The 14,290-nt window shown below is 36.6% G+C and overlaps 1 protein-coding gene across 3 annotated transcripts in view; it reads right to left on the bottom strand.

Moving 5' to 3' along the window:
* Window positions 1-14,290, bottom strand: part of GCFC2 (GC-rich sequence DNA-binding factor 2) — a 74,839-nt gene that overhangs the window by 27,264 nt on the left and 33,285 nt on the right. For all 3 annotated transcript variants that reach the window (XM_060168543.1, XM_060168544.1, XM_060168545.1), the window contains exons 5-6: window positions 11,730-11,845; window positions 1,608-1,794 (exon numbers count right to left, since the gene is read on the bottom strand). In XM_060168543.1, the coding sequence (XP_060024526.1) occupies window positions 1,608-1,794; window positions 11,730-11,845 (303 nt within the window). The remainder of the gene's footprint in view (window positions 1-1,607; window positions 1,795-11,729; window positions 11,846-14,290) is intronic.

Genomic DNA, 14,290 nt, shown 5'->3' with positions numbered 1-14,290 from the left:
GATTCATAAATCTGATTAACACAAAAATTTCAAAACATCTGATGTCATTGCTAATTACTAGAGAAATGCAAATCAAAACTACGATGAGGTATCACCTCACACTGGTCACAATGGCCAACATCAAAAAGTCTACATGTAACAAATGCTGGAGAGGGTGTGGAGAAAAGGGAACCCTGCTACACTGTTGGTGGGAATGTAAACTGGTGCAGCCATTATGGAAAACAGTATGGGGGTTCCTTAAAAAACTAAAAATAGAGTTGCCGTATGATCTTGCAATCCCACTCCTGGGCATGCATCTGGAGAAAACTCTAATTCGAAAAGAGACATGCATACCAATGTTCACAGCAGCATTATTTACAATAGCCAAGACATGGAAACAACCTAAATGTCCACTGACAGATGAATGGATAAGGAAGATGTGGTGTACACACGCACGCGCGCGCGCGCGCACACACACACATACACACACACACACACACACAATGGAATACTACTCAGCCATAAAAAAGAATGAAATAATGCCATTTGCAGCAACATGGATGGACCTAGAGATTATCACACTAAATAAGTCAGAAAGAGAAAGACAAATACCAAATGATATCACTTATATGCAGAATCTAAAATATGACACAAATGAACTTATTTACAAAACAGAAACAGACACAGAAAACATATTTCTGTGTCATAGACACAGAAAACAAATTTATGGTTACCAAAGGAGAAAGGGGGTGGGGGAGGGATAAATTAGGAGTTTGGGATTAGTGGATACAAACTACTATATATAAAATAAACAACCAGGTCCGACTGTACATCACGGGGAACTATATTCAATATCCTGTAATAAACCATAATGGAAAAGAATATGAAAAAGAACATACATATACATAACCGAATCACTTTGCCGTATACCAGAAACTAACACGTTGTAAATCAACTATACTTCAATAAAAAAAATTAAAAACAAAAACACACATCTAATGTGAAAAAACCATTGCAAACAAAATCAAAAGACAAGGCAAATTGGAATGTTTACCTACATCAAATAGGATAAAGCACTAAAATTTTTAAGCAATAAAGAACTGTTCACCATATACTGGAAAAAGAAAAAAGGAAAAAAACCCTACAAAAAACCTCCATATAAACCAAGAAGATAGCAGTGCAAAGGACACAAATAATTCAAAAGAAGAAAAACTACATTAACAAAACAAAGGGTTTGTTTGAGATCAAAATAAATATGTAAAAACAAAAACCATTTTTTAATGTAGTAAACTAGAAACTGATACAACCTTTCTGGAGGATAATTTAGCAATGTTTTGTAAGCCTTAAAAATATTTAGACCCTTTCACTTAATAATTTACTTTCTAGGAACTTTTCTTAAACAAATGGAATTTTAAAAATTTATACTGCTATTTATAAGTTGCAAAATGATTACAAACTACACCTAACTGTCCAACATTGAGGGAATACTTAATACTCCAGTATGTCAAAAATGTGTAGGAAGAGTCCTAGATGAAATATTTATTTATGGGATTTAGACTTAAAAAAAATCACATTGTAAGGGAATTTCTCCATAAAAAGGAAATGATTACATATTTATAGACATGTACCTTTTTATCAAGACAGTCAATTAAATTCTCCACATAAACTTTCATGCTTTTATAGAATTTAAAATTTAGAACTTGATTTGATGAATTCTCTAGGTTCTGGATGGTACTCTTTGAGCTCTTGACATCTTCTATGTATTTTTCATATTCCCTCAGGTGAGAGCGGTGAGTATCCTGTAGTAATGTTAATCTAAATAAATATAAAATAAAAATAAATAAAAATCGTTTTATATTACAAACTTTTATTTCTAATATAGTAAGTAGTGGTCTAACGAAAAAATTTTTCAAATCTACCTTACAAAGACCACCAAGGAAACTGACAATCATATAAACCTGGGTTTATAAGACTTGTAGAGCAAAGGAAAACACCAGGATAAAAGAGGTTTCAAAGGGAAAGGTAGGAAAGGACACAAAGATTTTTAGGTGCTGGAGCTAATCATAAGTTAGTCTTAGAGGAGAAGTTAGTAAGTGTGGATTGATCAGATTTTATAAACAAGGTGAGTTCCTGCAATAATCAGTGGTTTTATATTTGAAACACAGGAGTCCATGTGGAGTTACTGTTAAATCAGTCTGTGGTCTTCCTTGCAATATGGGTATCTGAGCTGGTATTAAAACCATTTGAGGGCTTCCCTGGTGGCTCAGTGGTTGACAATCTGCCTGCTAATGCAGGGGACACGGGTTCGAGCCCTGGTCTGGGAAGATCCCACATGCCGCGGAGCAACTAGGCCCGTGAGCCACAACTACTGAGCCTGCGCTTCTGGAGCCTGTGCTCCGCAACAAGAGAGGCTGCGATAGTGAGAGGCCCGCTCACTGCGATGAAGAGTGGCCCCTGCTTGCCACAACTAGAGAAAGCCCTCGCACAGAAACAAAGACCCAACACAGCTAAAAATAAATAAATAAATAAGCCAAGCATTAAAAAAAACATTTGAGCATGTTATGATTTGGTAATTTATAATATTATAAGTATTATAATTTATAATTATTAAAATATTTAATATTAAAATCGAAATATTTAATATCAACATCAAAATATTTAATATTAAATCTAATATTAAAAATTAAAATTTCAATAACATCTAAAAATTAATATTAAATTAATAAATATTAATAAATTAATTAACATTAAATATTACTTTAATATTAAAATTTATAAATTATTTTGGTAATAATTTATCTGTTTCGTGACTCACAATGGTTTCTGTTTTGTCATTAGAATTTGATGTTCCGTGAGGTGGGTGCATTTCATTCCCTCTGTTGTTGCTGTAAACCCTATACTGCTCTGTTGATGTTCAGGAAGCCCAGTTTCTTTCAGCTCTTGTGAACATCACATGTATCAACTGATATAACATAAAAAACTCTCAAATACAATTCAACATCTGCTTATCTTTTAAAATTCACTTACCCCTTACATATACATGCCAATGGAGGAATAAGAAACACACAAAAAATCTAGAATGTGTTTTACACTAATATTTGACACTGTGAGCACATTAGAATTAGAGAATTAACTAAATGAAATAACAAATTCATAGTATTTGGACTTGAATCAAACAATTAAAAAAAACTAAACTTCTGCTAACCTCCTCTAAAATGAAAACTATTAGTAAGCACTTGCTTAGGCCAAATGTCCTCTTTTCAAGTTTCCCTTGAACAATGACTACTGCATTTGTCTCTGAAAGTCTTTCCTTGCTTTATATAAAAAATAGAGGCAGTTAAGAAATAAATCAAGATAATAATGTACAGCAAGCATTATTAACAAAATGCTTTAAGTGTAGTATTACCAGTTACAGCAGTAAATGTGTAAGTACATATATGGAAAAACAAGGTATGGAACAGGGTATATAAGTGTGCTTCAATTTTGTATTAAAAATGGGGCAATATATAAGTACGTATGTGCTTATACAGACATACATATATATTACTTCTGCAAGGAAACATAAACTGGTAGAAATGGTTTCCTCTGGGGAAGATGACTTCCTTTTCTCTGTATAAGCTTTTGTACTGTTTGACTCTTCTGTCTTTAAACCATAAAATATGTTTTCTTTTAAAATAAAGAACCCCGTTAATAAAAAAAAATAAAGTACACTGAAGTTAAAAATAACATTTATCTGGATAAAGTGAAATGCTAATCTATATCAGTGGTCTGCTATTTTTTTCTGTTCTATTACTCATGCAAGACAACTCTCTCAAACAATCAAAAAAAAAGGTTCTGAGTTATATGTGATTCTAGATGCAATCTATCTATAATTCTAGCTCTGTATCAGAAGGAGAGTAAATGATAGTGAAAACATTACAAAAATCATCTTTAATCAAGATAATCTCATCATTTAACATCACTACTGAAAAATAATGACCTAGAACAGAGGCTGGCAAACTTTTTTGGTAAAGGGCCAGATAGGCTTTGGAAGCTCGATGGTTGCTGTTGTAACTCCTCAATTTTATGTTGTAGCACAAAAGCAGCTACAGATAATACACTGCACAAGCATGGCTATGTTTCAATAAAACCTTATATAGAAAAATGGGCAGTAGGCTGGTAGTTTGCCAACCTCCTAGAAAACAGAGATAACCTGAAATCTAAAAAATGGTACATCTAAAATTTTCATATATTTCACAATAAAATGTTACAAAAGGTCCTTTTCTGCATTAAACTATTTAAATAAACCATGACCAACATATTTTAGTTGCAATGTGATCAAGGAATGAAGCTACTGCAAACCTGATTTATACAAAAGATACAGGGGGAGAAAATTCTGAACCTATTCGAAGGTATTAGAAAAAAATTCCCAGGTATAAAAAAAAAAAGCAATGAAAATGTTCTTTAAGAATACTTGCTTTGGTGGCAGGAGAACCAAGCTCTCTCCTTGTATTAAATGTTGTAAGGACTAATTAGACTTTTACTGTCATATTTATTCTTTCATATATCTAAAGATGCACACTAGATCCTAAGTAGTAAAACAGAAAATATATAAATATTTAAAACAAAACAACCTATTACGGGGTTTGCCTTATTTTTAACAAAAAATACCATTTATAAATGTGAGATTAATACTATTTAAGAGATAACTATTAATAGCAATAGATAATGAATGGTTAGCTGTGCTTTAGAAATGTATTTGTATCAAGAACCATAAAAATATGTCTAACTTTTGCTGCAGTTAACTTTCCCCGGAAACTTATCTTAAGAAATAATATAACCATTTTGGGACTTCCCTGGTGGCACAGTGGTTAAGAATCGCCTGCCAATGCAGGGGACATGGGTTTGAGCCCTGGTCCAGGAAGATCCCACATACTGCGGAGCAACTGAGCCTGTGCACCACAACTATTGAGCCTGCACTCTAGAGCCCGTGAGCCACAACTACTGAGCCTATGTGCCTAGAGTCTGTGCTCCGCAACAAGAGAAGTCACCACAATGAGAAGCCCGTGCACCACAATGAAAACCCAACACAGACAAAAATAAATAAATAAATTTATAAAAAAAAATAACAGTTTAAGTGACTTATAGGAACAAAACGTTCATAATGAACATCTGTAGCTTTATAATAAGACACATTTAGAAATCAAAATGTCAATGTCCAACACAGAAATACTTAAATAAATCATGATATACTAACTGTATCGATGAACAAAATATTACTAATATACTTATTTTTTTATTGTAGTCAAAAACATATAACAAAATTTACACTTAACCATTAAAGTATATTACAGTAGTATTAACGATATGCACATCGTTGTATAACAGATCTTTAGAACTTTTTCATCTTGCAGAACTGAAATTCTATACCCACTGATCAACAACTCCCCATCTCCCCCCACCCTTGGCAACCACCATTCTACTTTCAGTTCCTAAGAGTATGACTACTTTAGATACCTCATATAAGTAGAATCATGCAGTATTTATCTTTTTGTAACTGGTTTATTTCACTTAGTCCTCAAGGTTCATCCATGTTGTGGCATGACAGGATTTCTTTTTTTTTACCACTGATAATAAATACTCCACTGTGTGTAAATACCACATTTTCTTTACCCATTCATCTGCTGATGGACATTTAAGTTGCTTCTACCTCCAAGCTATTATAAATAAGGCTGTAATGTGCAAATATCTCTTGAACTGTTTTCTTTTGAATTCTTTTGGCTATACATCCAAAAGTTGGATTGCTGGATCATATATGGTAATTCTATTTTTAACTTTTTCAGAAATTGTTCTCCATAGCAACTGATCATTTTACATTCCCACCAACAGTGTATAAGAGTTCCCTTTTCTCTATATCTTTGACAATACCAGTCAATTTCTGTATTTTTCATAGTGGCCACCTTAATGGGTATGAGGTGATAGCTCAGTGTGGTTATGATTTGTTAATTCCCTGATTAGTGATGTTGAGCATCTTTTCAGGTTTGTTCACCACTTGTATGTCTTCTTTGAGAAATGTCTATTCCAGTCCTTTACCCATTTTTCAGTTGGATAGTCTGTTGTTGAGTTACATGGGCTACTTATATATTTTGGGTATTAACCACTTATCATATATATGGTTTACAAATATTTTCTCCTATTCTGTTGGTTGCCTTTTCACTCTGTTGATTATTTCCTTTGTTAGGCAGAAAACATTTTAGTTTGATGTAGTCCCACTTGTCTATTTTTGCTTTTGTTGCCTGTGCTTTTTCTTTCTTGGGTCCTTTGAGATTCCATATGAATTTCAGGATTTCTTCCTATCTCTGCAAAAAATGCCATTGGGATTTTGATAGAGAATGCACTGCATCTATAGATTGCTTTGGGTAATATGGACATTTTAATAGTATTGTTTTCTAATCCATGAACATGGGATGTCTTTCCATTTACTTATGTCTTCAATTTCTTTCAGCAATGTTTTGTAATTTTTGATGTACAAATCTTTTGTCTCCTTGACTAAGTTAATTCCTAAATTTTATTCTTTTTAATTCTATTGTAAATGAGTGTTTTCTAAATATATAGTTTTGGACTTTTCATTGTTAGTGCATAGAAACAACTGATTTTTATGTGTTGATATTTCATTCTGCAATTTGCCAGATTTATTAGCTCTTACAGGGTGTGTGTGTATATGTAAGTGTAGTCTTCAGGCTCTCCTACGTAAGAGATTGTATCATCTGTGAACAGAGATAATTTTACTTCTTCCTTTCCTATTTGGATGTCTTTTATTTATTTATTTATCAATTTATTTTTCTTGTGTGAATTCTCTGGCTAGGACTCCCAAAACTTTGAATAGAAGGCACAAGAATAGGCATCCTTACCTTGTTCCTGATCTTACAGGGAAAGTTTTTGGTTTTCCACCACTGAATATGATGTTAGCTGTGGGCTACTCATATATGGTCTTTATTATGTTCAAGTAATTTCTTCCTATTCCTAGTTGGGTGAGGGTTTTTATCATGAAAGTGTGCTTAATTTTGTCAAATGTGTCTTCTGTATCAATTGAGATGATCATGTGGTTTTTGCCCTTCATTCTGTTAATGTAGTATACCACACTGATTTTCTTATGACTCATTCTTGTATTACAGGAATAAATCCCACTTGGTCATGTGTATAATCCTCTTAATGTATTGTTAATTACATTTGCTAGTATTTTACTGAGGGTTTTTACATCAATATTCATCAGGGATATTGGCTTATTAACTTTCTTTTCTTGTACTATCTTTGTCTCAGATTTTGGGATCAGGGTAATGCTGACCTCATAGAATGAGTTTGGGAATGTTATCACCTCTTCAGTTTTTTGGAAGGGTTTGAGAAGGAATGGTGTTAATTCATCTTTAAATGTTTGGTAGAATTATCCAGTGAGGTTATCTGTCCTGGGCTTTTCTTTGTTGGTAGGTTTTTGACTACTAATTCAATCTCCTTACTAGTAACAGATTTGTTCAAATTTTTCATCTCTTCATAAATCAGTCTTGGTAGGTTGTATGTTTCTTGAAATTGATCCATTTCTTCTTGGTTATCTAGTTTGTTGGTGTATAATTGTTTATAGTATCTTATGATCCTTTTTGTTTCTGTGGCATTAGCTGTAACGTTTCTCTTTCTTATTTTTGTTATTTGAAACTATTCTCTTTTTCACTTAGCCTGGCTAAGGGTTTGTCAAATTTTTTTGATCTTAAAAAAAAAATTCAGTTTTGATTTTTCTTCAGTTGTTCTTCTATGCTCTATTATGTTTATTTCTGCTCTAATCTTTACTATTTCCTTCCGATAACTGGGCTCAGTTTGTTCTTTTTGAAGTTTTTTGAGGTACAGTTAGGTTGTTGATTTGATACCTTTCTTCTTTTTTAATGTGTTCATTGCTATAAACTTTCCTCTTAGTACTGCTTTTGCTGCATCCCATAACTTTTGGTGTTTTTGTTTTCATTTGCCTCAAGATACTTTATAGTTTCCATTTTGATTTTTTCTTTGGTACATTGGCTGTTCAAGAGCCTGTTTAGTTTCCACACATTTGTGAATTTTCCCTTTCCCTTTCTGTTACCGATTTCTAGTCTCACTGCACTGTGCTTGGAAAAGGTATGATTTCAACCTTAAATTTGTTAAGACTTGTTTGTGACTTAATGTGGGATCTATCCTGCAGAGTATGGTCTGTGTGGTTGAAAAGAAAGTATATTCTGCTGCTGTTGGGTGGAACATTCCATATATTTGTTAGGTTCATTTAGCTTTGTTCAAGATCACTGTTTCCTTAAGATTCTCTGTCTATTTCATCAATTATTTGAAAGTGTGATATTGAGGTCTCATACTATTATTATATTGCTATTTCTCCCTTCAGCTCTGTCAATATTTGCTTTATACAGTTAGGTGCTCCACTGTTGGGTACATATACATATAAATAGTTGCTATATTGTCCCAATAAATTGACCCTTTTATATTACATAATATCCTTGTCTCTTGTAGTTTTAAACTTAAAATTCTTTTCTCTAAGTAATGCCACTCCTGCTCTCTTTTGTTTACTGTTTTCATGGAATCTTTTTGCAATCCTATCACTTTCATCCTATATGCATCCTTAAATCTAAGTGAGCCTCTTGCAGATAGTATATAGTTGGCTCTTGCTTTTTAAAATTTTTTGGCTGTGCAGCTTGTGGGACCTTAGTTCCCTGACCAGGGATCAAACCCAGGTGCTAGGCAGTGAAAGCACAGAATCCTAACCACTGGACCACCAGGGAATTCTCAGATCTTGCTTCTTTTATTTTTCCCAACCTATTCAGCCACTATATGTCTTTTGATTATAGAATATAATCCATTCACATTTGAAGTAATTACTGATATGGAAGGATTTACGACTGTTATTTTTAAATTGTTTTTTGTCTGTCTTGTAGTTATTTTGTCCCTCTCCCTTTTTTTTTTAACATCTTTATTGGAGTATAATTGCTTTACAATGATGTGTTAGTTTCTGCTTTATAACAAAGTGAATCAGTTATACATATACATATGTTCCCATATCTCTTCCCTCTTGCGTCTCCCTCCCCTCCACCCTCCCTATCCCACCCCTCTAGGTGGTCACAAACCACCGAGCTGATCTCCCTGTGCTATGCAGCTGCTTCCCACTAGCTAACTATTTTACGTTTGGTAGTGTATATATGTTCACGCCACTCTCTCACTTTGTTGCTGCCTTGCGTTTTGTTGATTTTTTTGTAGTGATGTGCTCTAGATCGTTTTCATTTTCCTCTGCATATCTTCTATAGGTACTTTCTTTATGTTTACCATGGGGATTACCAAAAAACATCTTATAATTCTAGTAATCTATTTTAAACTGACAACATCTTAACTTCAATCACATACAAAAACTCTACTCCTTTATATCTCCCCCTCCACCTCTTGTTATTGATATCACAAATTACACTTAAAAATTTTGTATCCACTAACATGTTATTTTTGTGCTTTTACCTTTAAAATTCTATATTAAAAGTGATTTTTACACCACTCTTACAGTATTACAGGATTCTATATTTATATATATATTTACCTTTACCAGAGAACTTTGTATTTTTGTATGGTTCATGCTACTGTCTAGTGTCCTTTCATTTCAACTTGAAGGATATCTTTCAGCAATTTTTGTTAAGGCAGGTCTAGTGTGACGAACTCCCTCAGCTTTGTTTACCTGAGTTTTTTATTTCTCCTTCATCCTACTCCCTTCTGGCCCCTGTAATGTTTCATCCTACTCCCTTCTGGCCCCTGTAATGTTTCTGTTGAGAAGTCTCCTGTTAATCTTATGGGGCCCTCTTGTACATGATGAGGTGCTTTTGTCTTGTGGCTTTTTAAATTCTTTGTATCTAGAAAGTTTGATTATAATCGTCTCATTGTAAGCCTCCTTGTGTTCATCCTTGTTGGAGTCCTTTTAACTTTTTGAAGTTGAATGCCCATTTCCTTCCTCAGACTGGTAAGTCTTTGGCCATTATATCTTCAGATAAGCTCTCTGTCCCATTCTGCTACTCTTTTCCTTCTTGGATTCCCATAATGTATATGTTGTTCTGCTTGATAGCATCATATAAATCCCTTAGGCTTTCTTCACTTTTCTTTTTGCTACTCTGACTTGGTAATTTCAAATGATCACTCTTTGAGGTCTTGCTTGTTTCTTCTGCTTGATATAGTCTGCTACCTTCAGTAAATTTCCTTTTTTTTTTTTTTTTTTTTTGGTACGTGGGCCTCTCACTGTTGTGGTCTCTCCCGTTGCGGAGCACAGGCTCCGGATGTCAGGCTCAGCGGCCATGGCTCACAGGCCCAGACGCTCCGTGGCATGTGGGATCTTCCCGGACCGGGGCACGATCTCGTGTCCCCTGCATCGGCAGGTGGACTCTCACCACTGTGCCACGAGGGAAGCCCCCTTCATTAAATTTTTTAGTTCAGTTATTACACTTTCAGCTCTAGAACCTCTGGTTCTTTCTTAGTTTCCATCTCTGTTGGTATTCCAACCTTGTTCATGTATCATTTCCCTGATTTCTTTAGTTGTCTGCGATCTCTTATGGCACATTAAGCTTCTTTAAGAAGACATTAAGCTTCTTTAAGAAGATTATTCTGAATTCTCTGTCAGGTAATTCATAGACCTCTGTTTCTTTTAGTTCTGGAATTAATTTGGGCCCTTTGATTGGGCCATGTTTCCTTGTTTATTCATGTATCTGGTTATCTTTTTGTTGTGTTTTGTGTATTTGAAAATGCACTTAAGGGGAGTTTCTCCCCCATATGGAGCTGTTTCCCTTAAGTGCATTGCAATCAGCCTGACTGGAGATTCCCAGTGGTGTTGTGTGGGGAAGAGTGTCTTCTCAAACCTTTCCTGGGGGAGGCACCTTCTCTGGGCTTCTATACGAAATTTCCTAATTATAGAGATTAGTGGGTTTCTTTTTCAGGATTCTGTAGTCTCTTGTTCCCTCTGGTGTTTGTAGTACTACAGACTTTCCGGCTCTGCAACAGGCTGCTTAGCTCTTCCTTGCCCTCTGTGGCCCTCAGGCATCTAACGTATGATGGTTCCCCATCAGTGCTCTGAGACAGACAAGACAGAAACAAGTCTCTTGGGCAGTACCTCCAAAAGACAGTGTTCCACTCTTCTTTCTCCTTCCCAATGGAAAAACTATGACTTGGGTTTTTTCTCTCCATCAAAAGCAGTGCTGGCTTGTGAGAGGGGCTAGATGCAGTTGGAATGAAATGGTTTTTCTTACCCATTACAATGTGGCTATTTTGGGCTTTGAGCTTGCCTGGGGTACTACAACTTCCTGATTTCTGGAGTACTCATAAAGGCTTTTTGGACAGTATGCTGTTGTTAGGTTGGTATCTCTGTGAGGCAACGACGTCTAGGGCTTCTTATTCTGGCATCTTGCTGCCATCACTCCCGACATATTATTTTTAAATATTAAAGGCTATTTAACAATGCAGATAAATGCTAACAAAAATAGTAAGTGAAAAAAGCAGAACTTGATTTTATTGATTGTAACTATATGATATATATTTATCATAAACACTAAAAGACATATAAAAAAGGAAATCAGTTATATTAATGTGCTAATACAGGTGATGCTAATTTTTGCCTATAAATCTGTTTAATACTAATATTTAATAGTTAAAAAGATTATAGTGCTAATTTTTTTCACTATTAAATGTCTATCACAAATGTAAATTTTAAAATTAATATTACTTACCTAGTATTTAGTTGCTTCTTTATAATTTCTAAATTTACTGGTGGAAATGAAGTGGAAGCATCAAACTTCTTCACTGTTTGAGATTCACTGCTATGAGAAAGATCTATGTCTCGTCCCTAAAAGTAATATGAAAGTTTATATTGTTTTCAACATTCATTAGTCTTGCAAATATTAATAGCATGAAAGCAGACTGGATACACCAAGGTCTCACCAGCTCAAAATTCCATGCCTCTGACATTTTTTATGGTTGTAATAAAATGTTTTTAAAATTTGCACACAGTTTTAAAATTTAGAACTTTAAATTCACGTGCAAGAGGCAAACTACAAAATCTTATTTTTCACGAAAGCTTTGTTCTCAGTGTTTATATAGCTAGTTCTGTTTATGATCTAATATACTCTCAAAAAACCACATACTGGAGGCTCCAATCAAGGTGGCAGAATAGAAGGACATGGAGGTCACCTCCACCCACAAATACATGAAAAATACATCTCTGTGGAACAATTCTCACAGAATACCTACTGAACCTGGCAGATCTCAGAACCTGAAAGTGCAAGAAAGATCTCCATGTAATCGGGTAGGATGAAAGAAAAAAAAGGGAAGCGGGATGGGACCTGTGTCCCTGGGAGGGAGTCATGAAAGAGGAAAAGGTTCCCATACCTTGGAAGGCCCCTCAGGTGGGACAGAAAGGGAGCTTCAGAGGCTCAGAGGAGACAGCAGCAGCCAGTTTGCACAGAGAGGCCAGAACAGATGGTCTGGGCCACTGCCCTGCACTCCCCAGCCTGAGATGCACATCGGCTGGTGCACACGAGGGCTGGGTGCTGATACTCCAGCTTTAGAGGACAGACCCAAGGGGAGGACTGGGGTTGGCTGTGTGGAGACAGCAGGAAGGGGCTGGAGTGTGGTACAGCGACAACTGGTAGGTATACATGGAAGAAGCCTGGGCCCGCCATAGAAGCAAAGTGTCATTGTTAAGGGGGTGTGGGAAGGGGCTGGAGTGTGGTACAGTGACAACTGGTAGGTATACATGGAAGAAGCCTGGGCCCGCCATAGAAGCAAAGTGTCATTGTTAAGGGGGTGTGAGAAGGGAGGGGCGGTGCCTGCCATTAGCAGCCTCACACTTGGCATGCTCACAGAGGGAGTGGAGCTGCCGCTGAAACCCCACTGTTAATGTGCATGTGAGTGAAGGGAGGGGCGGGGCCCCCATAGCAGCCTCTTTCAACTGGCTTGGGACCATCTCTACAAGCTCTGGGAGCACGCAAGTGCCATGGGGTTGCCCACAAGCGGAGGCGGGGCTGAAATCCAAGTTGATTACCAGGGGTCACACAACTTAGGAAGCAGGGCTGAAATCTAAGCCATCTCCCCACGACTGTGTGATCTGCAGATTTATGCCACGGCCACTGGCTTTGTAAAAACTCAGCGACTTCATGATATCTGAATGGACAACGGGTGCTCCTGCAGCTCTGATGCGTCTGGCCTTAGCATCTGTGGGCTCTGTGGGCGCATGCACATGCAGGCTGGGACAGGGTCTGGGTTGCTCCCATAGCTCCCATGGAGGGTCCAGGTGTGCAACTACTGCAGTCGTGGTACCTGACTTCAGTGGATCTGCACTGGTTGATTTGCGCTGGTGGCTTTGTTAACACAGGGCCTGAGGGACACCAGGGACTACTGCCTGCATTCCCAAAGTTGAGGTGGGGCCAAGGGCATGCCACCAACAGTACACTTTGTGAGCTTGCACAGTGGGTTTCAGGTGACACCATGGAGCACACTTCACAGTGGATAGCTCTGGTAGAGGAACACTCAGTGGCTCCTCTCTCAGTGGGAGTGCTCCAATTCCACCTATCTCACACCGCACATCAGAAACAGATCTGAGGGTTTCTACTCCAACAACTAGGGGGTAGACGCTGCTGCCAACAGGGCTGTGACAACCACAGAGCAAAGAGGAGGCTCTGCTCAACATTCAGTTCAGGCTCGGGTCACCACGACACCAGTCACAGTCACACCCCCTTTTAAAGGTGATAACGGCCAGCACGCACTGAGGAAAGAGGCAGCCATACTAAAACAGCCCTCCCACCAAATATATTAAACCCGTGCAGGCTACACATGGATACTCCCACATAAAAATAGCCCTCCAAGACCACAGTAGTTAACTGTTTCTCCTAAACTCATAGAGTAAGAGAAATATAAGTAAAATGAAGAAGCAGAACAACCACTCCCAATTAAAAGATCAAGAGAATTGCCCTGAAAGAACAGTGAAATAGACATCTTCATCTAATAGATACTGATTTATTTCAAAAAGAAGATAGTGAAAATACTGAAGGAATTAAGAAAGGCTATAATTGAAATACATATTACTGTAAAAAGGGACTAGAAACTATATAGAGGAGCCAAGAAAAATTAGAAAACTCAGTTGCCCAGATGAAAGCTGAGCTAAAGGCAATAAATAGCAGACTGAATAATGCAGAATGAATGTGTTCTGAAAGAAAAAATAATGTAAATCCCCCAATCAGAACAGCAGACAGAAAGCCAATATAAAAGAAATGAAAAAAATGGAAGCAATATA

Source organism: Lagenorhynchus albirostris, chromosome 13, assembly GCF_949774975.1.
Source record: "Lagenorhynchus albirostris chromosome 13, mLagAlb1.1, whole genome shotgun sequence".
Lineage (NCBI taxonomy): Eukaryota > Metazoa > Chordata > Mammalia > Artiodactyla > Delphinidae > Lagenorhynchus > Lagenorhynchus albirostris.
Note: the sequence above shows the minus strand (reverse complement) of the source record. Positions and strands in the feature narration are given on the sequence as shown.